At 33.4% G+C, this 26,945-nt stretch overlaps 1 protein-coding gene across 1 annotated transcript in view; it reads right to left on the reverse strand.

Moving 5' to 3' along the window:
* MCU (mitochondrial calcium uniporter) overlaps positions 1-26,945 on the reverse strand; it is a 125,340-nt gene that overhangs the window by 39,889 nt on the left and 58,506 nt on the right. The window contains exon 2 of the mRNA XM_067266138.1: positions 14,660-14,762. Within this exon, the coding sequence (XP_067122239.1) occupies positions 14,660-14,762 (103 nt within the window). The remainder of the gene's footprint in view (positions 1-14,659; positions 14,763-26,945) is intronic.

Here is a 26,945-nt window from a genome sequence, read left to right on the forward strand (position 1 = left end):
GCCTATAATGTGAATGGAACAGCTGGCTCTCTTAATCCACAAAAGTGTTTGTGGCTGTACGCCATTTTTTTTGTGTATAGTTTTAACTTCATATTCTATATCTTTTAATCCTGTTTCTCTATCCAATTTCTTTTTTTCTATTGTTTCCGAACTTGTAAGAAATCCTGACTCAACCCTTTCCCACCAGGGTATGGGGCATGAACAATAGGCTACAACAAGGCTGGAGGGCAAAAATCTCACTTCCAGTGGACATTCTTTGGCCAGACATGGAGAGAGAATTAGGTGTGCCGGCAAGGCTCGGGAGTTTTGAGATTGACAAGTGCTGGCGAGTAGGGCCTTAGAGTGGAAATCCACGAGAAAGTCAAGCAGCCAGAACCGGAGGTAAATCCCTCAGAGAATTATCATTCTGGAGAGAAAAGGGAGGAAAGAATACATGAATAGCCTGGAAGTCAGAACGAAAATTCACATCAAGATATTTGCCAATTGTAGGATAAGTTATATTGTATATTAATCATATCGGGTTGGAATTTGTGACGGAATTAATTACGTGAATTGCTGTTGTATTGTTGACACAGATGGACCTGAAAAATGTACAAAGAGCGAGAACCTGTAAATAATCTGCTCTATCGTGAAATTAAAGTTGTTTTGTTGGATATTATGCTTCAGTGTAATTCCTTTTGCGTTGAACCTCTTACATGTTTTTAGTATTAACAAAAGCAGAAAGTGTTAAAAACAAGTATCTTTGTATATTATGCTATTTTTTCAATTTTTAAAATTATATATTAGTTCCTAAAATTAATCAAAATCAACGTTCATAAGTAATGAAAATATTTATTAGATTTAATTATCTACAAAGTATTAAAATGTCTTACACCCTAATATACCAATACTGAACGAATTTGTAGCAAGGTCCAAATACGGATTGGTAGGATTACTGCAGGTCTGAATAATATACTCTCAACTGTTAAACTGATTGAGAGGGAAAAAAGAGAAGTGTTGTTGTTGTTCTGCTGTCTCTACATAGCTGTACAATGTAACACATGCTGTTCTGTTTGTTTATTGAGTACAGTGGCATAGCGAACATAACTGGCGCCCAGTGCACGACACTTTTTTGGCACCCCCCTCCAGAAACACATATAGTTTGTCTTGGAGACCATTTGGGTACCTCTCTGCGAGTGGTGCCCGGTGCATGATAGACCCCCTTGCTACGCCACTGATTGAGTAAAATTGTTCTTTACAATTAAAGAGAAAAATTGCACTTTCTTTCTCTGACTGTTGCTGTAAATTGGGTATGTATGATTTCATTGTAATTTAGAAGCATTGTACTGAATGACATTGAGTTAAGGAGCTCCTGTACTTGTTTTTGATATAATTCATAAGAAAGAAAGTACTTTCAGACAAATATTTTGAATCAAACATGGTGATATAAATTCCATTCTTCAAAGATTTGGAAACTTGTTCTCATGTCACTTTCTGGAACCACTACTAAAAAGATTCTTCACTACCGCCACACAACTTGTGAATCGCATCAAATTCCCGAAGTCTTTGCTCAAACTCATTTTTCAAATGTTGCAAGGATGCAGTAAATAAAGTGTAATCTACAGCAGCAGTGTGTACTACTGATGCCTGATGCAACGTAGGAAAAATTAAGTTGTTCTTCCAAATATCCTCTTGGAAAATTACTGACTTTATTATAAAATCATAAGCATGTTCAAGAGACTTGGATAATGTCTTATTTTGTCCTTGAAATGTTGTATTTAATTGATTTATATGTTTGAATATATCTTACAAAAATGCTAAACATGTGATTTCAGATTCAATCTACATAAATTATAAAAATTGCTGCTTCTGTGATGTTGACTAAAGTGCTTTCAGGAATTTGTTGACTTCATTCAATAATCCTTGCAAACATTTTAACACCTCACTTTTGCTTAGCCAATGAACATTGTTGCACAACAGCAGTTCAGTATATTCTGCTTCACATTCCTGTATAAAAGAATATACAAGGCAATGCTGTAATGAAGATTTTGCATGAACAAAGTTAACTAAATACTTGATTTTTTTTCTATGGCTACAGAAAATTCTTCCAAAAGTTTGGCACAAAAAACTCTTTGATGGATAATATAGTGATAAAATACAGCATGGATGTTTTTTCCCACATAATCCATGATTGTCACTGGTCATATCAGGAGCACCATCAGTAGCCGCAGATATCAAATTTTCCTATTTAAGGCCAAAAGAACTGTGTATGTTGTCAAGGCTTAAAATATTTCCTGTTCTGTTTGTGTCTTCAGGGCAACCATACTTCGCGGGTTTTCCATGTATACATTGTCAGTAAAGAACCTTACAAATATGAACAACCTTTAACCTGGGCCGTGTTCAGTAATGCAGAACACTAAACGAGAGTTCTGAACGAAGCTAAGAATATTCTGACCATTATTGAATGATTATTCTTTGCCCAGACAACTAGTAATACTAGTGGACAAATTAAAATTAAATAAAAATAAATATAATAAAAAATTAAAATAGTAATTTCATCTTTAAAAATAAAGTTATTCAATCCAGCATGAGCAGCTATTACAGTCGTAAGTAGTGTTGCCACCTGTCCAGTTTTTAATTCATTGTCCGGGATTTCGTAGCAACCTGTTGACCTTTTTTCTTTTTGCTTCTTAGCTCTTTAAAGCTAAGTTATTTCATTTCTTAATTTAAATTGCTCCTACAAAAGTCCATAACTGGTTTAGAACTGGCATGCACATTATTCTTTGCATGGTAAAATAACATTGCGCATGTGTCAGGGACTTCCGTTTCGAACAAACCTGACCTGCCATCCGGGTCAGCAATTTTGAAAAGGTAGCAACACTAGTCGTAAGCATTAAAATTCTTCAAAGCAAAAACAGAGAGAGAGAGAGATGGAGTGATGTCACTAAGCACGGTAAGTCCTCTAAAAGTAGTCTGAGTAAATGAGTAATAATTCTTACAGTGGGCGGAATCAGAATTACTAAGAATATTGTTCAGTATCAAGTCACAGCCTGACTGCGTTACCGAACATGGCTTTAATTTTGAATAAGGCCAAAAGATCTGTCAGATTATATTGGACTATAATAGAACTACTATTTAATAATTAAATATTAAGTAATTTTTCCTAGAAGTAGTCATTAGGTAATTAGAAATAAATTATTATTTAATTTTTTAATTTATAAATTTTGAAGATGTCTGATGCATACGTCTAGGCAAAATTACTTAATATTTAATTATTGAATTGCAGTCATTTTATAGCCCAATATAACTCGAGAAAACTTTACAAAAAGGCCGACTGAGGAATGTCGGTAGAATTGGTTGACGCGTCCAATGCAAGCAAATAACAATAAATGGTGCACACTGTTATTCACTTGCACTGAATGAGTAAGATTAATTAATGCAAAACATCAGTATGCTATGACTTTATGGCCATTACAATTATGTCCATTATGGGCAGGCTTGATTATTGTACAGTTGGCCAGTATGAGTGAGGATTGAAAAAGAATGCCTTAGCCATGCTATTCATTAGTAAATTATGGAATCCACTTTGGGTTCAAGCGGATATCACTTGGATATATTGACCTGGTAAATGTTCATCGATCCAGCAAATTAAAAGATTGCTGCTGCAATACATTTGTTTTATTCTTATTTGTATTTCAAATTTTAAATGTTGCCTTAAGTTCTACTCTATCACTAAAATAAACCGGCATTAAAGATTAACCAGTAATTAGTTGTTGTGTTTATGTTGTCGTACGTCTCCATCTGAGTGAGGTGTACTGGATTTATCATTATTTTTGCAGTTTATGTCTAGATTTTGTTCTAAACTTTTACGTTACTTTCTTTTTTAGCATTGCAAGATATAATAATTCTCTTCTGTGGCTGTATGCCATGTGTTTGTATATAGTTTATATTTTATTATTATTTTTAATTTCACTTCCTCATGCTTTTATCCCCTTTCTTTTCTTTACCTATTGTTTTTCCTCTTTGGAATGTCTCTCCGAAATTCCTTTCCTTATATTGTCATCGTATATCCCCTAAAACAAATAAAGGGTGCGTGACCCCTGAGGGTCGAATACGAAAACCAGAGGGCAGGAGGGTCGTGAATGAGAGAACAAAAAGGATTCGGACTCAAGAAAGTGGGGAGTGAGAGGAGCTTCTGGTGCGTTCTGGCAGCGTGCAGAAGAGAAAGAGTAGCGTTTCATAGACAGACTAAAGAATTTGATGTGATCGATTCATGAGAATTAACTGTGAATTTTGGCATCTGAACGATCGACAAGCGAATGAACTGAAAGGAAGAAGAGAACCCCCTCTACATATTTTGTGTAAGGCCCTCGCCAAAGACGTTATAAAAGAGACCGGATTCTCCGAAGACCTCAAAGACCAATGCTGGGTACTCCCTTTCCTAACTTCTTACATTTTCTTACCTGTCCTTTATTCTCCTCCTTTAGTTTAATATTAGTTTTAATTTTCATTTTTTTATTCGTGTTTGTAATAGTATAACATTAGCATAAGATTAGTTTTAATTATTTTCCCTTTGTCGCAAGCTATATATGAGTCGGGGAATTTTTGTACAATATTGTTCGCTCATATGATTATTTCCATCTGTCGGGACAGAAAATATACTGGCATCCTAAAAGAACCTGTAGCTAATAACTTTTACCTAAATTAAAATTTACCTTTTTCATTTTTATTTTGGTTTCACGTGTATTTCTTTTAACAAAGAAAATAACTCATTTTTACACTTCTATACGTGAGTGTCATTCAATTTGAATTTGATAGATTGCAGTAAGCATATACTTTTTCCATATACAGAGTGAGTAAGGATAAATACTCTTTACATTCTTCCAATGCAAACACAGTGTTACCAAGTAAACAGGCGTCTGATGCATGCTGTCTTGGTTGAATGAAAACATAATATATCAAAGAAACATCACATTCTCATACATTCAGTTTGTAGAAAAAATAAATATTTTCTTGCTTTCGTTTTATATTTTAAATGCATTCGTTGCGAGATCTAATTATAAATATTTAAGCGCATTGAAGCATAATGAAATCAACCAATGTTGTGGAATTTAAAACACAAATATTTTAAAATAAAAAAAAGGGTAATGTATGAGATGAAATAACAGTGTTATTTTACATGATATATTCCATTTAGTCTATTAATATGTTTATTTCTTTTTCAGTGATAACTATGAAGAAAAGAACATTTACAAGTTACAAATGTTTTGATTGCTCTATTGCTGTATAATAAATAAATAGCCAACATTCACAAACTCTAATATTTAAAATGAATACAGCAAGTATAAACAAATCAACCATGCAATAGCAAGTACAGTTTTCATTCACACCTGTTCACCAATATGAGTACATCTAAGTGCCAACAACCGCTAAATTAGATAAAAAAGTGTAAAAATATATTTAATAAAAATACAGTAAGCTCTCGATTCAACGTATAAAACTTTCGGTGCATGTGCCATATATAAAAATGGTTAATATTACCTATGGTTCCAAGATGGCGGCTTGTCTGATTCCAGCAAGGAAACAGTGGGGACGCACGTTCTAACCTAACCTATTCTAATAATTTTGTTGGTAATAATTATGGTAATTTATTAGAATAGGTTAGGTTAGGTTAGAGCGTGCGTCCCCACTGTTTCCCTTCTTCCATTTACTGGAATCAGAGACAAGCCGCCATCTTGTAACCATAGGTAACATTTCATATTTTTTTCAACTCTACGAGTCTTCTCACTTAATTTCACATCGTAACAGGAGTCTCTCAATACATCATCATCCAAAGACAAATAAATATGAAAGCACTAATGCATATAGAAAACTTTACTGTAAAATTAAACTTTTCATATATACTTAATTTTAATTACACGTATGTATCTACGTAATTAAAAACAGATTAACTAATCATTCAATGTTTAACACGTGTACTCGGAAAACCTACTTCATTGCATACGGACTCTTGGCTTTAACGAACACTCCCTCGCCCGAATTAGTCTATTAAATCGAGGTTTTGCCGTAACAGTATTTAATCAATATTTAAATAATTTCCTCTAAAAAATTTACATCTTAATTCTCAGAAGAGTTATATTAAACAGTTAGCTTACAGAATCAGATGAATAACAATTTACTGCCACTAATTCTCTTATTATATAATTAAACAATGATACTACTAAATAAATATTAAAATATTTCCCCAACTATTCTCATTTTAGACATAACTTTAACTTGATCATTTAATAATAAGACATTTTGTATCACTTATATTGTCTCCTAAAATTAAAAAATTGTTTAAATATGATAAGTGAATCTTTCAAGTAGCGCAAATCACTGTGGAAATTGACGTAAACTAATAATTTTAATAAAATAAAGATTTGTATTAAATAGATTGAGATGTATTTAAAAGTAGAAGATATTAGGCTATTTATCGTATTTTATTTTATTTTCATTAATAATAAGCCTGGATTAATTTAAACTAATTCTAAAGATTAATTTACATGTTATTAAAAAATTCGGAGATAATTACGACATTATTCTGTGAAAGTATTATCGAGATCCTATTTCATAAAAATCATTTACATATCTAATGAGGTTCATTTCGTTTCAATACGCTTCAAATACCGGCTTGAGAAATTTCTGCACCTTTCATTAACATTTCGCTATTATCATGCTTATCAGTTTTATTTATTCCTTACAGCCTTTTAAAAACTGTCGGATGCTATTGAGCATTACTACTACAGTTCATGTAATATCAAATTACATTTTTAACACAGTGAAGCCATATTTTCTGCAAGAATAAAGTTTATAATTTTCACGAAATGTACGGTATCTCAAAAATACTGTACATATATTTTGTTAACAAATGTTGCATTTGTGACTTATGACCAATAAAACAGATATTTTAATTTTATTTGTCTTTCTTGAACTTGATGAAATCATTAAATAATTAATTATAACATAGACATCTACGATAAATCTGTTGGATATATACGACATCATTCTGAGTTTTATAACTTAAACTTTTATTTAAATTATAATCTTTTTTTACTAATTATATTAAAAGTATGTATTAGGGACACTTTAAAGTACAGTAGACCCCCCTATAATATGGGTTCATATATGACGGATTCGTACAACATGGCAGTAAAACTGCGATCGTGTTCGTATAGCACGCTAAAAGAGGCTTGTATAACGCGGTAAAAGCTGTCGAGTTTAAATGAGCAGCGAATCTACTAAAAAACATTTATTATTCAATGGCCATAAAAATTATATTTCTATTAATGACGTCTCCAAATTTTGGCAAATTTTTCACAGTAAGAATAACTTATTGGGAAACACACGTCCACCGTTCACGATGAGCCGCTCCGCGACGAGAACAAGCTTAAGCAATGGCGTCTTCGAATGGTGTGCACTCGGTAAGTATTCCTACAATTTTTTGTTTATAGCATAGTTTATATGGATTATTCCCAAAAAATTATTTGTGTTTTGGAAATGTTCGAGTGAAATTAGTCTAGAATCGATTAATTTTATGGAAAAAAAAACCCTTCGAACAGCCGTACCCCCTAAACTGCACAAGTGCCCGGATCACGTATTTGTAAAAATCTAAGTGACTCTTACAATACAGAATTCACATAATATAGAAAAAAACAAAACACCTTGTGTTGCTGAGAAAAATTTACTAATAACTTTGCAAACGTTTTCAGCCAAACCTGTTGGCCATCATCAGGCTAAACATATTCGAATGCAAACAAAATGGAACAAAAATTTAAATACAAATAAAATAACGGATAAAATATAAATATAATAAAAAATAATAATAAATAACAAAGAAATATAAAAATATAAATACAGATGAAATAACGGATGAAAATAATAATAAATAACAAAGAAATATAAAAATATGTATAGGTTAAATAAATAAATATTAAGCCATTACATAATAATAAATTACATGAAATATATGAAATTCTAATAAATGCAAGATATGCAATGATAACAAAATCAAGGCATTAAATTAAGAGCTCTCAAATCTTTTAATTAAATACTTCCAGGCTGAGGGCAACCCTTCAGCATCCCTGGCATTAATGCAGGTATTATGCAATCTGCTCTTAAATATTTCAATTTTCTCGGCACTAAACGCTAAAGTCGGTGAATGTACAGGTTTAATAATGCCTGCTTTGCCCCATTTGACTATCGAGCCTTCAACCTGCGCCATCTGAGATAGAACTGTGGCGTTAGATCTTTTGCTGATGTTGTACTTGTGTTCCCTTAATCTAATCCCTAGGTTTCTATTAGTGACCCCAATGTAGTTTTTATACATGCCTAGTTCTTGGTTTTCATAAGGAATTTTGTAAACTCCAGCCATTCTTTCTTTATCGATGTTGTCTTTGTCGTTTCTTAATAACTTGTACAGGTTGGGAGCCCTCTTGAAAATTAATTTTGAATTTTTGCGGGCTGAGATTTCCTTCATGATAGCTTCTTTCTTTCTGTCATACGTGAACTTTGTGAATTTGCCGAAATCCCCTCTCTGAGCTTTTGTTTTGTTAATCTTGTAGTTTTTGATTAGTGCCGTTACCATATCCGCCCTGTACCCTAGAGTTCTAGCGATATGTGATATTCTGTGGATTTCTTTTTGTCTATCAACCACACTACTGCAATAGAGAAAAGCCCTGTGAATGAGGGCACGGAAAGCAGCCATTTTGTATTGATAAGGATCGTTAGAACGTGACGGAATGTACAGAGGGCTATGCGTCGGTTTTACGTACACCTTGGTGACAAAATGTCCTTCTTTGAATTCAATGTCAATGTCTAAAAAATGTATCCGCGAGGAACACGTCTGTTCAATCTTTAGCTTGAGGCCGTCATCGTTGTTGTTGATCTTATTAATAAATTCCTCGACCTTTTGGTCATTCTTCCATATTACCAGGACATCGTCCACGTACCTTTTAAAATATACAATGTCATTCATGAAGCCACAAAGAACACTTTTTTCCAACCTTCTCAATACAAGTTCACACAACAATCCTGACATAGGACTTCCCATTGGGACTCCTCTTTTTTTGTTTGTATTGACGGCCATTAAAGGCGAAAAAAGATTCATAGCAGACAAGGTTAGCTAGCTCTATCAAATCACTACTGTAATTTGCCAAATCTGGGCTCTTGCTATGCATGAAATCTAAAAGTGCTACTTTGCATGACTCAATTTTTATAGAGGGGTATAAGCTCTCGTAGTCCATTACTGTTCCAACCTCATCCTCCATTAAAATTAGATTCTGTAACTCATTAACCACATCCCTGGGATCCTGTGCCACATATATGTTATTTTCGAGTTGAGAGGTGAGAAACTTGTGTAATCTCTTTTCAAGAAAAAAAGTTGGTCCTCTGCATCTTTCAACTATGGGTCTTACTTCCTTGCCCTCTTTATAGGTTTTGGCAAACGCAAATAACCTCGTTTGCCAAAACCGAGGTTATTTGCCCAAAGTAACGCAGAGGACCATCTGGGTGCCCCTCTGCGAGTGATGCTCAGGACACGATACACCCCCTTGCCCCCTCGCTATGCCACTGGATATAAATGACCATTGAAAGAAAGTCATTTATACAGATCTCGAATCTACTTCTCATACATAGGTTTTTAAGCAGATTTATTGGCATGGGATCTTGTCCTAAAACCAATTTCATTGGTATGTTTCTTATAGTTTGATCCAAGACAGTATTACCTGTCTCATCTTTATACATATTATTTAATTTGGAGACTGAAATTTCGAGGACTTTTTAATTTTTGGAAAAGTTTGCAACACTCAAACTTGACTGTAACTTTTTCATTAATTTCTTAAAAATAATTTTTTTCAGATACTGTATTATAATTATATGTTTAGGCAGACACAAAAAAAGAGACAAATGTCGGGCCTGAGATATCACCAGATGGACGGCTGTATTCAAAAACTAGAGGTCTGTTCCACTATATCTGGCATCATTGACACTCTCAAGTGTGTTATGACACCCCAAGTGTGTATGAGAAATAGATTCGAGATCTGTATAAATGACTTTCTTTCAATGGTCATTTATATCCAGTGGTATAGCAAGGGGGCAAGGGGGTAATTAAGCTTTCAGATGTTTATATATGCAAATTTCAGTTCTTGGTGAACACAGCCATAAAAGGATCTACTTGTATATTAGCAAAAAAATTATTTCCTGTACGGTAATTTTAATTATATAAAAAAAGGATTAATGTTGCCTATGGTTCCAAAATGGCGGCCTGTCTCTGATTCCAGCAAATAGAAGAAAGGAAACAGTGGGGACGCACGTTCTAACCTAACCTAACCTAACCTATTCTAATAAATTACCATAATTATTAGAATAGGTTAGGTTAGGTTAGAATGTGCGTCCCCACTGTTTCCTTTTTAAAATTAACCAAAAAAGTTTTCAGTTTACCAATAGTATATGTCAATAATATAACTATATTAAAATAATGTAATTTAGCGGCCAACTATAAATATAATAGGTGGTATCTGGAGGTTTTTAATGATTGGGGGTCGCTGACTTATTTAAATATGGAAAGACCATTTTCTATGATACAAGCAGTGCTACATGTTTGTTGTAATACATTTAGACGAATGAGTTCTCCGTATATCGAGTATTGTGAGTTCTGTGATTCTTGTGTCAATTTGGATGCTTACCATGTGGTAGCTGAATGTAAAGTTTTAACTGCAGATAGACAAAAGTGCTTTGGAGAAGATTACTTGTCAATTCAATCATATAGGCAACTGTTGCAAGACCATAACAAATATTATTGTATTTATAGGTTTATTACTAAGATAAACGATCAACAGGACTGATTTGATTGGAATAAGCTATTTTTTACTCTTTCCTTTTTCAGAAGTTTGTCCAACAGGTGGTGTGATTACAGTATTTAAGAGGACATCTGGGTGTTGGCTAGTTGGCAGCGTTTATGGTCGGCGCTTTTGGGCGGTTATTAATTAACACTTTACTATTTTTCAGGTATTTGTTTAATTTACTTTGTTTTATTATTACTTTTAGTTTTATATGCGTCGACCAATCGCTGCCACTTTCTTGTTTTGTGTGTTTATTTGTTATTTGTCATTTTGCTTTTTGGGGGAACATTTATTGAATTTAGTAGGGATGTGACGCGAATAATTGTATACCTCTTTATGTTTATAGATTGATTGTCACGTGTCTCGGGTAGAAGATACTGTAATTGTATTCTTATACTATTATGTATGATTGTAATATTTTTTTTTGTTTGTTCACTTATTGCCCGTACATACAGGGCTTTCCTTGTACTATCAAATAAATAAAATAAAAAATATAATGTAATTTACTATAACAAAATTTTAATATGAGACACATTATTAAGGTTTGATTTACTATGGCTCACTTAACGACTGTTTACCAAGACTGAATCAGATGGTAAGAGGGAGTTAGAGAATTCCAATTTACATATAAATCTCAGATTTCTTAACTTTAATGTTGTCCATTAAACTTCTTTCAAATTCTATTTCAATCTTAATAAAAATCTCATTTTATTTCATATAACTTATTCCATATAAACCATTGAATCTATATTATAAATCTTCAAAAAATTGTTTCAATTCTCGTATTTGCAAAACTTCCGTATTAGTGTAAAACAAATAAATAAATACATAAATGTCAACATTGAAATTTGAAAATATACAATAAATATGAAAAGAAACAAATATTTTGTTTTTGTTTTTTAATTTTTAAAAGAAATGGTTTCCTCTCAATTATAAATAAGTTGGAACAAAACCGAAATCGAGAGAATGGAACAGAACAAACATTTGAACATCCAGAAGACCAAATGATCTGACAAATTTATTTTCCAAAGTATCCAATAAAGATAGGAATTAAACTAACTTAATCAGGAAAAATTCTTGAATCTAAGCAGAAATACTAATTGCTACTGTAACCAAAAAATAAAAATCAACTATCTTTGATGACACTTCATTGTATAAAACAAAGACATTTCCAATGACAGAAATGATGTTTTTTTTCATTTTGTCATATTCACTCAAATAGACATACAGCATATATATATATAACTTAATCTACTCAATAATGGAGCTTTACAGTATATTAGAATGTAATAAAAATTTTCTTCATTGCAACTCTAGTAAAGTGATCAAGAAAGCAAAACGGTAAAACAGAAAAGAACTAGAATAGACTGAAAATTCCTGCTAAGAGCATACGGATGTATGGTCAATTGTTGCATGCCAATGACATCATTGTTAATATCGCTAATGATGCTGCTTACCAATTTGTCATTTCAATAATATTCTTAATGAACCGAGGAGACCGTTAAGGATTCCTCTCGATAGTCAAAGTCGGCTAGATCGGGCAATCCAATCTCATCCACGAACAGGATTGTCGTGGCATCGAGTTATATATTCTAGGATTGAAGAAAAAGTCTAAAGGCATACATCACGTATACATCAACTTGTCATAACCGTGATGTATACAAGTATACATCACGGTTATGACAAGTTTTTTTACAGATAACTCTATAACATTAGGTTATAACAACGTCGAGTGTGGAGACAAAGGTCGGAGCACACGAGACGGACGTCCGAAACAACGCATGTCAAACCGAAAAGAGGTTAGCCTCAACCCCGATGTCACGCCGGTTGTGGATGGTGGTCGAGCACGGTGTTGTTGACTGCCGCAGAACAATTAAACTATTTTTCCTTTTTCCATAAATAAAGTAATTCAACAAAACTGTTTTGGTGTTTATGAATTTTTACTACCAGTTAATAGTAGTGCAATCTATTGTTGTAGCCATTAATCCCGTTCCTTATATTATAAAAACTGCATAAATACCATTTCTGGCAACGAAATCTTTTTGTCTATCATTTAAAATATTTTTGTTGATTGTTTCCAAAATTTTACATAAAGTTCCAGCGACAGACGTGCACTAGGCATACACGCCTAGGGCCTTGTCATCTCGAGGACCTCAAAAATTACATAGCAATATATTATGCCTCTAAAAATTTGGTGAATGTTTAAAGAACTTTAAAAAACTTTTTATTATTTAAGGATTTTATTGCCTTTTTAATATAAAAGAAGACTTTTACATAAAGGGGTTTTATGACAAAATTGTGCCTATGGCTTCAAAGGCTTAATTTTGTTAGGAAAGTAATAATAATTTATAAAAAAAAAAAGACTAGATCTGGAAATATTTAGGAACTACACTCTCTGGAATTAAATCTGGAGCATAAGCTTATTGCCCATCACTCACTCATTAATGAAATATAAAAAAGTATACAAGTAAATAAATATGTAACTCCTACTAAATTTTGAGGATAGTATTCACATAACTCAAATTATTATTAACAGTTTGAAAATTTACGACAAATTTGCCAGTTTAATATTGCAGTCGCTTTCGAATAAATCATTAATATTTTTGAAACTTGACGCATCATCATTAGATATTTAGATTCAGAAACCGAATGACCTAAAAAGGATTTCGGTCCTTTGACTCGGAATCATTATTTATTAAGGTTTAAATTAATGACATCCGACTTAATATTATATAATGAATATTAATTTATTTCGGAACATTTAATCCTAACTCTTAACTTGTAACAATAGCAGAAAAATGATGATTCCGCACTATCTCTTGCACGACTTAGATTAATTATTCTTGTAAATTGATCTACGAATTTGTGAAAACAAAATAAAATTGTTTACGTAGTAAAACAAAGTTTTAATTATATAAACATAAACTTTTAAAATGGGAGCGTCGAAACATCTACAATTGAGAACGAGAACATGATTACTGTTTTTATTGTTCAGTAAGCTAGGGTATATTCTTAACAAATCATCTTGGGTACAAGAGTCTTAAATGATTAAACTTCAACAACATTACCAATTTCTTTATTATAATCAATTTTTCCTTATTAAAAATAATAATGATTTAGATATATGATGTCATGGTTTAACAAGAAATTATTGGTTTCACACGGAAATTAAACCCAAAGAATGTCTACTGGATCAATAGATCCTATGGGTCTAGTGACATCTATTGGCGTAATACAGTCTATTTGTTAAATAGTTTCTACTGGATCTAAATTTCCATATAAAGCGACTAGAAAACTTTTTAATAGCATATAAGCTGTATGAGGTTTAATTTAAGCTATAAGTTGTAGCCTCCCACATGAGAAAAAGGATGAATGATGAATCCATTCATCCATTTTCTTATTGGTATATGGTCAATTACTTAATCATTTTAACTAATAAAATTCAAATGGTTTCTCTGTTACATAATGCAAACTTCTTAACCTATTTTAGATGATTATATATGAAGAATGTGACGTTCTTCTAGTAATAATGTCCATAATGTCTGCGAGTGTCTTATAAATGACATCACGGTAAAAACAGGATTCGAGATTACATGGGATTCAATGTATCCAGATTAGTGTATAGTGAAAATTCCCCCGGTAACAATTGACCTGGATACAAAACTGGATCCCTTGGAGTGGCAACCCATGCTTTTGCCATCTATTATCTATTTTAATACGTATAAATGAGCTTATAGTAAAATATATAGAATCTAATTAATTAAATAATGCAGATACTTTTTTCTAAATTTTCTACTTACCACCATGCACAAGATCTACATTATGAGTGTGAGTGAAACTACTGATGATGGTTATTGGAGGCGAACATTTCTGGAACAAAAGAAGAGTAGTGGATTTCCATTTCTGAAATAGACAAATGTACATTTAATTTTAACATATTTTAAAGTTATTTGATATCATATTATTAGAGGTTATTTACCGGTACATTATTACAATTAGCGAGGTTGAGACCAAAGTTTTAAACGCAAAAATGTGTACGTCGGACGTTCGGCGCCGCTTTCCCGTAAGCCTAGAAGTTTGACAATGGCGTTTGGAATGTCGAGCACGATTCCACCGACTTTCCGAACGCCACTGTCGAACTTCTAGGCTTATGAGAAAGCGGCACCGAACGTCCGACGTACACGTTTTTGCATTTAAAACTTCGGCCTCGACCTCGCTATTATTTTAATTATTATTTTACAAATGTGGTATGAAATATTAATTACATTTAGTTTAAAACAAACATATTTCATAATTAAATAAAGTTAATTAAAGTTATGAAGTAGAATGATCAAATTCAGTACAAAATTTTGTATTGTTTACAAAAAATCTCTTAAAAGTTTATAACTTTTTTGTTTCAAAGTTAAGAAACTTTACACGAATACTTTTGTTTGAAATGGGAGTGTTAATAAGGAATAAATGCCAAGAGTTTTGGGAAAGACTAAAATATAAACTGACTGGCATTGTTTAATTGTCACAAGTTATTACATAACTTAGTTTTCTACTCATAACATTTGGTAAAATATTTAAGCATTGTACATATTATTACATTATCTGTTCTCGAAAGTGTCAAGCAGATTAAAATAATGGCATACGACTTTGACTTAGGAAGATTAGATGTAGGAAAATAGTTTTCCTTTTTGCATACGAGGAAGAAAAAATATTACATGGTTAGAGTTATATAAGTTAACAAAGACAACCTCTTCTTTATTAAGGTATCCATTCATATTTTGTTAATTATTTAACGGTCACAAAACTAGAACACTCTCCTCTGTTGGAAAGTTGCAGAAAGTTTAATGAAAACATATATATAGAAATTATGAAGGAGAAAGATGCTATTGGTGAGTTTTTGCTCATCAGAAACTCTAGTCTCTAGCTTTAAAAGATATTTGCTTTTATGGAGAGGAATATTCCTATTCTTCCTTTGTAAAAAAAATTTCCCTTAAAGTTAGAGACCGAGAATAAAATATGTCAAAGTTTCTAATGAAAAAAACTCATCAACAGCATCTTTAACATCAAAAATCAACTCTATCCTGATTTGAGGACTTTAGACGAAGATAAAAATCTTGTTTCTGATGCTGTAAAATAAATTACAACACACAAATCTCAATAAATAATAAGTACAACAAAGCAATCCTAGGTTTACATCGTAAATCTATAACAGGGAATAAGTGATTTAAGATAGAAACAAGCATGCCTCTGCCTTGTCTGGAATTAAACCATCTTCGGTATCGTCGGCATCAATAAATATCCGCACTGAAAATGACGGAACAAGAATTTAATGTATTAAATATGTTAAATCATGATTAATTGTAATGATCATTCCGTACATCCCAACAGGAACATTTTTATATTTATTGAAATAATCCTTCTTCTAAATGGAGTCAGAAAATAAATGGTATGATGATTTTGTTTCCAATTTCTGTATAATGGAAATTAAATAAGGTTTTTGAACAATTTAATTTAACATGAATAGAGTAGGAATCTCTTGTGGTTTCACTCAATGAATTTAAAATTGATAATTCTTTATTCAAGTAATGAAAATTGATTACAACAAAGCTGTTATTTTATCACTTTGCTCAAGTCTCCAAGGTTTATAACTTGGATTTATCAGTTTTCCATCAAGACAGGAGTTATAATGCTGGATTTTGTAGAAATTGAGATAAAAAAAAAAAAGAAAAAACACAAATAAACATTGGAAAGCAATTGCTCTTCTTGGTGTAGTCGCTTTCTTTTTTTATGAAAGAAATAAACTTTGATGAAAAATTGAAATAAAAATTTGATTGTCAACTATAAAAAACAAAAACTTTTTATTTATGATTGACATTATTTAATAACATTTCTGTACACTACTGTTATCGGTAACCATCGCTTACAGTTCTTATTAAAAAAAATCTGTACATGTGTAGAATTTGTACATTATACAGAGGTGTACAGAAATTATTTATTTTTTATAGTATCTGTACATACAAAACCAAAATTTAGGCACATGCTCTCTTTCCTAGTCTATTGAAAATGTATTTGAACAAGTAGATATATAATCTATATTTATAATCAAGACAAGTTGATAATAATAATAATAATCAGCGCAGAGCCCAAACGGTTAGGAGTTGAAAGTTGAAATTTGGTACACAGTTAGGGTACATCACGAGAATGCACGCTAAGAAGGGATTTTTCGAAATTCCTCCCCACAGGCGAGAGAAACAGGAGAGGAACATTGTTGATGGAGAGGAACATTGTTGATGGAGGCTTAACACCTCCATCAACAATGGAAGTGTCAAGTAACAATGGAAGTGTTAAGTAACAATGAAAGTGTTATGTAACAATGGAAATGTTAAGAGAAAGTGACGTGCAAGAGGCAGATGCAGTTTTTTTCATTTTTGCGGGAAATCGAACATATTTTTAGACCCATCTAAAAATTCTGTAATTAGTCTGGAAACAGGGGGTACCCAATTCTTGCATTCTGTGAAAACGAGTAAGGTTGACTGTAATGTAATAATCTTAATTTTCGCTAAAACGGTTAGGAATTGAAAGATGAAATTTGGTACACAGTTAGGGTACCAAATTTAAGTACCAAAGTGTTAAGTAACAATGGAGAACAAGAGAAAGCGACGTGCAAGATTTATGTGCTCTGGAAAAAAAAGAAAAAAGAAAAAGAGTAATATGTTAAAACACATTCGATTTTCAAATTTAAATAGATTAGTTCGGTCTATCTCGACCTTTCTTCTTTAGAACATTCTATGAAAATCGAACGATACAATCAGAATACGTCGTGAAAATCGAACAATATTAGAACATTCGATTTTCAAATTCGACCTTTCTTTAGAAAAACTTAGTTCATTGATGAAATTACTCTTTTTTTTGTTACTATAATGTAATAATCTTAATCTTCGCTATCGTTACTTTTGCCTGAGCAACGCCGGGCCTACCCGCTAGTAGTATTATATTATAGTAGATCCGCTCTTTTATAGAGATCTGTTGTAAAGCAAGTCACATATTTCTCATAAGCTTTGTACGTAAATTTCGGTCACATTTTTGGAGTTATAACTAAATATAGTAATACTACACAAAAACACCTGTAATACACCAGTTGATACAAGCATTACGATGAAGAAAATTAAACAAAGCTGTGCAACTGTCCCTCGGAATGAAAACCAAAATGAAAAACTTCTCTTATGTTCCACCTTGATGCTAGTCTAGTTCATCGGGTGACAATATTTTACAGGGCTTGTCTGTAATACAGTCAATGGAATAAGCTTGTAATATTGAACAAAAATAAGTCTTCTGATAAATCATAATATCAGTGATAAAAGCAAGGGATTTGTTGTATATTTTGTCATAAACAGTTGAATTATTTGAATCAATTCTTTGATGTGGTTATGATAATTGTTTCTTCTTCCAAAGTTTTGTGTCTGTATCCTGTATATAAAGTTATTTTGTAGTAACACCCAGTGGAAAATCAAGAACTCAGAGGGGCCCCAAACACAATCTACTTTTCAGGAGTCCTTGTTCTAAACACAGAACCAAATAATGCTACGAAGCCAGTTTATTATTTAATAAAAAAATACCGATCAGCCAATTGTTTCCTGAGGAGTAAATCTCTTAATGTCTAGTTGAAGTTGGTATCTTTGCAGAATATATGTTTTGAAGCCGATAACTTTCGGAGGCCCAAGTGACAATCCGCCACTGGTAACCTCGTAAAGATTTGTCAATAAAATTTTAGTATCAATTCTGATTCTTATAATTTATCAGTCACAGAAAACGCGACTCGAAATGACGACATACACCACAAAAGTGTAGATTTACTAAACAATATTTATATCATTTAGTAAATCTAGTGAGTATTAAGTGATTACATATTGTATTATATGAAGAGCTAGTTAATAGTTCGTGCATAGTCAGCAGGAAACTAACTTAATCTAGTGACCGACGAGAGGAAATGTAAATCCGTCTCTCCTAACGACGTCGACGAGAGCACAAAGCATCGAACCGCCTATCCTATGGGTTAGCATTTATTAACGAGGGCGTAAGGGCGAGTAGTCACTACTATATCATTCTAATACACGAAAACGTTAACGTTGCCAGTTACGAGGAGGCGAGTCTAAGGCACATACGCCAAATTAACTCGCGAATAATCGACTCTACACCGGAATTATCTAGTAATAATCCCCCCGACCAAAGAATTTATTAATTAGGTATCGTGTCGATCGCTACTTAATTAAGTCCAAATTTATAGAGACAGTAGGAGGACGTGTTAAGTCAATACCTCTAGGATAAATCCGTTAGTTGCTTGTCCAGAATGGCATTATTTTATAAAACTTGACGCGTAAAAATATATTTAAAATCGATTTGCCTAGTTGCAGTTTGATACAAAACAAAACATTTGTATATTATATGATTTCAGCAGTGCTAATTATTTAATTTTTGGATGAAATTTTTCAAAAGTAGATTACATTCATGATCGATCACTTTTACGATTATAATTTGTGGAATATTTCGCTCGATCTCAGGGGAAGCAAGTGTCTCGTTTGCCTCTCTGCGGATCCAGTATTGTTATTGATGAGATCGATCACTTTTTTTGTACGGCCGTGTTACCCTACGACGCGATCGATCAAGATCGATCGCTTAAATTTCACGATCCGGGCTGACGGCCGTACGATTCTCGACTTTTTAAACGTCGTCCCTAATTTATAATTACCGATAAAATACTAATTAAAGAGACCTAATAAATAGCCTGGAAGCAATGTAGATGTTTAACATTGCGTCGTATAAGAAAACATCAGCAATCACAAAAGAAAATCGGTTAACCTCGTGTATTAGCTAATTAAGTTAATTGCATTGATCCAACTTTCATCGGGTAATCGCGTTAGCCATTACACCATTAACTCGTAATTTTAATACGTGAAATCACCATTGGGATGGGATTTAAATTCAATAGTTTTGTAGGAGGAAATAGAATAAAAAATAAATAAATAGACGGCTATCGCGTAAGCAGACTAAATGCGAGGCCCCAAACAAATTAGGTTAATGTTACCTTAGGTAGCCAAGATGGCGGCTCGTCTTTAATTCCAGTAAGGAAACAGTGGGGCGCACGTTCTAACCTAACCTATTCTAATAATTTGGTTGCTAATAATTAATTAATTAAGGTAATTTATTAGAATAGGTTAGGTTAGAACGTGCGCCCCACTGTTTCCTTGCTGGAATTAAAGACGAGCCGCCATCTTGGCTACCTAGGGTAACATTAACCAAATATTTATTTACCGTACGAATTTGATAGGAGAAAAAGTGAAATTAAATCGGCATTTTTAAGAAAATATATTTCTTTTAATTTCATTTCCTTCATTTTTTAAATATAATAAATTATTCATCCTCCAGAATAAAAAGAAGTTAAATCTGCAAAGATATTCCAAATCTTTAATTATTTTCGCCAAAGAATAACCGTACATTTACAATTGAATTAGAAATTTAAATAAAGAATTCTCTGAAAATGACTTGAATATAAAATTAGGAAACTTCTGGTGTTTTTCCCCCCCTGGAATATCGTATTCTTGGGTTACGAAGAGAATTAAAATATTTCATAATTTATTTTTTTGAACACTTCTAACGTTACAAATGGCGTATTATAGCTTCACCAGATCCAAGCAAATTTGAATTAGGAGGCACCCACGTAAGATGGCTTCAGACATTTTTCTCCGAGAGAATTTTTTGGGGAAAATATTCTCTTATAAAACATTAGTTGGGGCCACCCGTTGGGAAGGCCCCAGGCAATTTCTCTTTTTGCCCATAAGATAACGCGCTGGTAATAAAGACCAGCGCGTTATCTTCGATGACCTCTACTGGTAACTTAGCAGTGGCAACAGCATTTTCACTAGACGGATTCGGTACCCATCTCTCGGAGAAATCATTTTTATCTTCCGGGAAATACTCCGTCAACCGAGTTTTTAGCTCACGCAAATGCATCTTCACGCAATCCAAACGGTAGTGAATAATAGTGTCTTGTTCATTCAAATTTTTCTCAATATAATTCGAAGTGAGTGGGAACATATCCAAATTTTTGCTTTGAAGGCGAATAATCCAGATATCAAGCTTCTTAATGTCTGTCGTCGATAAAATGTTTTTATCACGTCCTTGTAAATTCACATTCGAGTCGTTTAAATGCGGAAATACGTCAGCTAAGTAGGCCAACGACAACATACACTCATTATTCTCTAAAAACAATGAGAATGGCGTTTGTTTATCTTGGAAAATTATTATTAATTCATCTGGCAATTTCAATACCCGGGCAACCCATCTGGCAATTTCAATTTCAATCGAATACTAAAAAATTCACTCGAATTCACTTGCCGAATTATCTGATCGCGAACATCGACAGCCGTGTCATCGATTCGCCACCATATTGTGTCGTTAGAAAGCGGAATTTTTTGCTTCTTTCACACCTATTAAAACACTGACCGTATTAATTGCAGCAGGCAATACGAGATTTTCGGCGATTGTATGGGGTTCGGCCATCTTAGCTACTCTTAATGCTACGAGATAAGACGCTTCAAGTGCACTTTTATCAGTATGGCTTAACTTACAAATAGAAGTTTGTTGATTTCTCAAAGTATGTAATTTTCTTTCGAAATTACAAAGAGCACGAGCATCGAGTTGGAACTTGTAAGTTGCTCTTGTATGTACACGTCATACATGTATGTTCATACCCGTCGCTATAAATCGATGTATGTCGAAATCGATTGGATCTCCTCTAGTTTTTATCGTACGAATCGATTCTTTGCACAACAATGGATCGATCAGTTAACGAATCGGAGTCAATATAATGAACAGATTTAGTAAGAATGCTATATAAATTTGACGTCATTTTTTTACTTCCTTGGCTGTTGTATAACAGAGGAAAAGTATGACAAATGATCAAAAAATGACCCCCTCCAATACATTTTTGAACTCAGATCGTCCACAAATGCAACAAAAGTTGGGGGATTTTTTCTTTATGTATGGATGTTGGCGTGTGTGTAGGGGGAGGCACGATTTTGTTCACCCACTTCGAAGCTTTTTTTTTTTTTTTTTTTTTGTTGAAAATTTCTGAAATTTTTCAGAAAAGTCGGACCGTTAATTCGGAAAATATGGCCCCAACCCATTAATAAACCCCGAATCAATCTGAAGGTTTATAAAGGTATGGATAGAAATTGCTAGGGATGAAAACAAATAGAGAATGCCAGGAAAGTCCTGCAGCAACATATCCAAGCTTTTTATTGATTAATATTTATGAGAATAATAAGAATGACGTTAAATTAATATAAAAGTGAACATAATTTCGAAAATTGAACTCTTTCTTTCCCATTGATTCAGTTCCTGGAAATAAATCTCGAACAATATAACACTACACAGAACTAACAAAAATTACGATACATAATATTGCATTTCGTATAAATCATAATGGAAAATTTATACAGGCCCCCCCAAAAAATAGGAGTTGTAAAGCAAAATATATAGTACATGTATTTAAATTACTATTACGATTATAATATACGTGGAATATTTCACTCGATCCCAGAGGAGGGCAAGTGCTCTGTTTGCTCCCCTATGTGGACGCCCAATAAGCGTATGGCATAAGTACAAAATTTAACAGGAAACATTACAGACTAATTTAAAAGTATGAAGGACATATATAACAATATCAAGATCATATCTCAACGAAGATTGGTAACTTATTTAGTAAACTAGGTCTGCTCGTGTTGGCCGGACACCTCTCCTCGCTCGACATTGTGAACTTTGACCTTGTATATCTACGGCCACGGGTTGAATTTTAAAATGCTGTCGGGGTCGTGACCTAGACCGAGATGGATTCTATTTGCATGCAAAAAATAATTTAAATCGGTTAGCCCGGCTTAGTGCATCAATCGGTTCAACAACACTTCTTAAATTCTTTTAACGGCACGATTTTCGAGACACACGATTTTGGGGTGTATCACAGTCATACTTACACAGTATGACTGTGATACGTGCGATAATAACAGTATCAACACGCTATAATAAGACTAACGGGTAGTCCACCAAGGGTATATTGACCTTCCCATAAGAGAGCCCACCGACTAATCATTGGCAGCTCAGAGCCAAAAACAATATAATGCCAGCAAACGGGACAGGGAAATCGATTCGAAAATCTCCAGAGAATCAATCAATTTCGAATTTCATATATTCGAAATTTTAAATTTCGTAATTAGCCCTCTAGTGGCATAGTCAAAAGTTAAAGGTAGTCGGCGCCAAACAGCACGCGGTAAGGGGTTGCTTTTCGAAAACGTTGCCAAGGTCAGCAGCGCGGAATTATCGATCGATTTTAAACTGCGTTTGAAGCTCGATTCTCTCGTATCTTTAAATCTAAAGAATGAGCAAAAAGAAGAAGAAACAAAAATGGCAACCGGAAAAGAAGAGAAATTTGGCTGCATTCGGACGATAAATAAACAAATAAATAAATACAAAAGTAAGAAGCAGAAACAAACTTCTTACTTAAAACTTATCCAACTGGATCCGTTGGACTGCGCGGTGCGTCACTCGCGTCCATTTAAGTGGCACTCCACCTAATGGATAGTTGGATGTTTGCAGCGGCCGTCCCCGTCCCGCCTTCCGGTGGGACACAACTACCACCTTTCTGTGGGCCATTATCGGACGACAATGGCCCGAAAGGAGGATGAAAGTGGGCGGTCCTTTCACTCCTTCTCTTCCATCCATCCACTTGGATTCTATGGTTCCGTCGCTATGACTCTCCCTCTCTTCGCTCCAGACTGAGACGGAAAATTAGTTTCCGTTCCTTTGTTTGACGATCACATCGGAATTTCGAAACGATAAAACACTTATACTAACTCCATAATCAACGTATACATCTTTTGCAATTCTCATTTTAATAACGGAAGCGCATCACGTACGGCTGCAAGTTTTTCCGTACAGATCTATTATCTGCACCGTAATAATAGTATCAATGCCCATAATATATAAATATCCACGCAAAATTTCAGAAAATTTCGACAAAAAGCTCCAGGAATTATTAAACTCCAAAGTGGGTAAACAAAATCGTGCCCCCCATACACTATATAGGAAAAACACCCCAAATTCATTTGCATTTCTCGAGATTTCAAGATCCCTGGGTCGAAAAATGTAAAAATCTTGGGGAGGTCATTTTTTGACCGATCGCCACACTTACCCTCTGTTTTTTAACAGTCGGGAAAGTAAAAATTTCACACCGCTTTACGTCAAAATTGGAAGTTTATCGTTATAATTATCGATCGATCGATCGATCGATCATCGTTATAATTATATAACGATAAATTTCTTATATTAATTATCTATGGAACGACGAGACGTTATTGCCAACAAAAGCTTGATTGCATTTTATAAACAAATTGAAGGTCGTTATTTTTCTTTTCCCCCCTCCATATTTAAAGAAAACAATTACTCGAAACAAATTTATCTTCATTTAAATGAATACAGCATATGAATCTTTGAAGTTCTGTTGTTGAAAAATCATGAACTGTTCAAGAACAGTCTGCAATATACTCTGCTAAATTTGAAGCATTTATCTTATAACCTAATAAAGGGATAATCAAATTTCACTCGAATTACAATATGAATCGTGCATTAGTTTCTAGTACCGTCTGTCGTGTAATTTTATTATCGATAAAAGATATATTCTTCCACTCTACATCTTTGATCGATAACAAAATTAATACGATGGAATGGCGGCGTACAAAATCGTGTTGAAAACCATCCGATTGCAAGTTATTTGATACGAATATAATTGAAAATAAATATCATTTTGCTGTAGCGTGCTGTAAGGCATAAGAATACGCAATACAACATAAACATATGCAAACAAACAAACACAATACAAACACATGAACAAACACGTATTACAGCTTTCAATACTAACAGATACTTACAAATAGAGGAATACAATAAAATTCGATTCTTTCCTACATCTTGTGATGTCCGATGTGCACGTTAAGTTAGAAATTATAAACACGGGTCTTTCGGTCCATAATTGCTTTGGCTCTAACGTTGTCAGAGATAATAACAATAACAGAAGGAGAAAAACATATAATGTACAGTACATCAAAGAGAAACAGTAGAAGAGTCACGCGTGAAAACATTGTAAATGAGCAAAGCACGAGCTAGCAATTAGCAAATGAAAAGTTAATCGCAGTTTCCATTAAACTTGACCTTAATTAAAACTATCGTATCGGCACGTAACTCGGAAATTCTCATCGAGTTTAATATCTTAATTCTTCAACTACATTTTTATACAGATCACGGAAGGGATCGTTACGGATGCAATGGTTATCATTAAGAAGAAATTGCTCTTATATAAAAAATTAAAACCTGCAATTTATCCAGGCACGACTGATCTCTTTCGGTAGTATACTGTACATTACATGGGTTAGTTTACCTCACGAAACCACTTTGGATATTGTCATCACGATGTCTGCATCCTTGCAAGCAATTCACTACAGGTAATGAGCGAATTTTATTCTTTATCTATACATTTATGTATTAGTTTCCATCTATAGATTGAACTTTCCGTGCATTACACTACAGAAATTCATTACGGCAATGTAAACAGACAAAAACGAACTTGCAACACATTTAAGTAGGGAGCAGTGGCGCCTTATTCTGTGGGCAAAAAGAGCAATTGCCTGGTGCTCCACTAAACCAAGCTTTTATAAGAAGATATTTTTCCCAAAAAATTTCCCGAAGAAAAGTGTCCGAAGTCAAAACTGTACGTGGAGTACCCTAAATCAAATTTGCATAGGCGCCCGTGAAGATATAACGCGACACTGCAAGGGAGGTCACGACGTAGTCATCAGTTTTCAATAATATTGTTTGTGAAATCTTGTATGAACCTTCATTGAGCAAAGGGTGAAAGCACTCTTCTCAAAGATTAAAAGAAAATCGAAGTTAAAATATTCTGAGGGATGTGCTTTGCAAGTGAAGATTCATGGCTCGGCTCGGCAGCATCCTGCCACGAATCTTCACTAATTGATAGATCGCTAACTCGAGTCTCTAGGAGTAAACTCTCTCCCCTTCAATCGATGCAATTTTTACATAAAATATTAGTAAATCAGATGCAAAACAGTGGAAAACTAAATTTTGGAATTCGCTCCATATCTAGGGATGGGGCCAAACTTTCCAGCATGGTTTGGATCTATATTTATCGCAGCAATCGGGTATATTATTTGAAGAGATTACAACCAAAAATCGAGGGATTGTTAAATGAACGACGTGGTATTGCTTGAGACCGATATAAATGGTTATTTATTGTGCTTAGTGTTCAATTATCTCTCAGTAGTTAGAACTATTCCATTGTTAACAATAACAGCATATATCTATTACTTTTCTGGTCGTTCCTAGTGTTATATTTCTCCTAGTAAAGTCTTTCAGAAATTTCTGAGAGACGTGCAAAACGAATTTGCAGAAAATCTATCAGTGGATCCACCGTATATCTTCAAATTTTTAAAGAAAATGATGGAACGTGTATAAATTTTCACTTATTAAAAAATATTTTAATATTCTTAATTCGGTTGCAGATAAATTTAACTCTGAACTCGATACCATTCAAGAATGATTTATCTATGGTTATTCGATAAGTTAAGTAATCAGTAAGGATCCAAAATTGCCAGCGAATCGTTTAAGTTAATGTAGCATTCATCGTGTAGAGTTTTACAACAATTTTACTACACTTAAAACTCCAGGGTAAAGTATATCAATCGCTATTATGTTTAATGAATGTCTGGAATTACTTTACTGCAGCAGCCATTCCGTGGGAATACTGATTTAACAGCTGAAGAAAAAGTTGTTTCGTCGCAACAATAATCGATACAAATGTAAACTAGTACGTAAAAATACTACTTAATTGTGTAATTAAGCATTAATATAATGGAAATTTAAAGAAAATAAGACAATATAACACCTTTTTTTTTCGACATTATGCCGGTTTATTCGTTTATGTCAACGAGACACGTGAGGGATTTTCTGTGAGATCTCTCGAGGACTTTCTAC

Source organism: Centruroides vittatus, unplaced genomic scaffold (genome assembly GCF_030686945.1).
Source record: "Centruroides vittatus isolate TY-2023 unplaced genomic scaffold, ASM3068694v2 contig_2682, whole genome shotgun sequence".
NCBI classification, from domain to species: Eukaryota; Metazoa; Arthropoda; class Arachnida; order Scorpiones; family Buthidae; genus Centruroides; species Centruroides vittatus.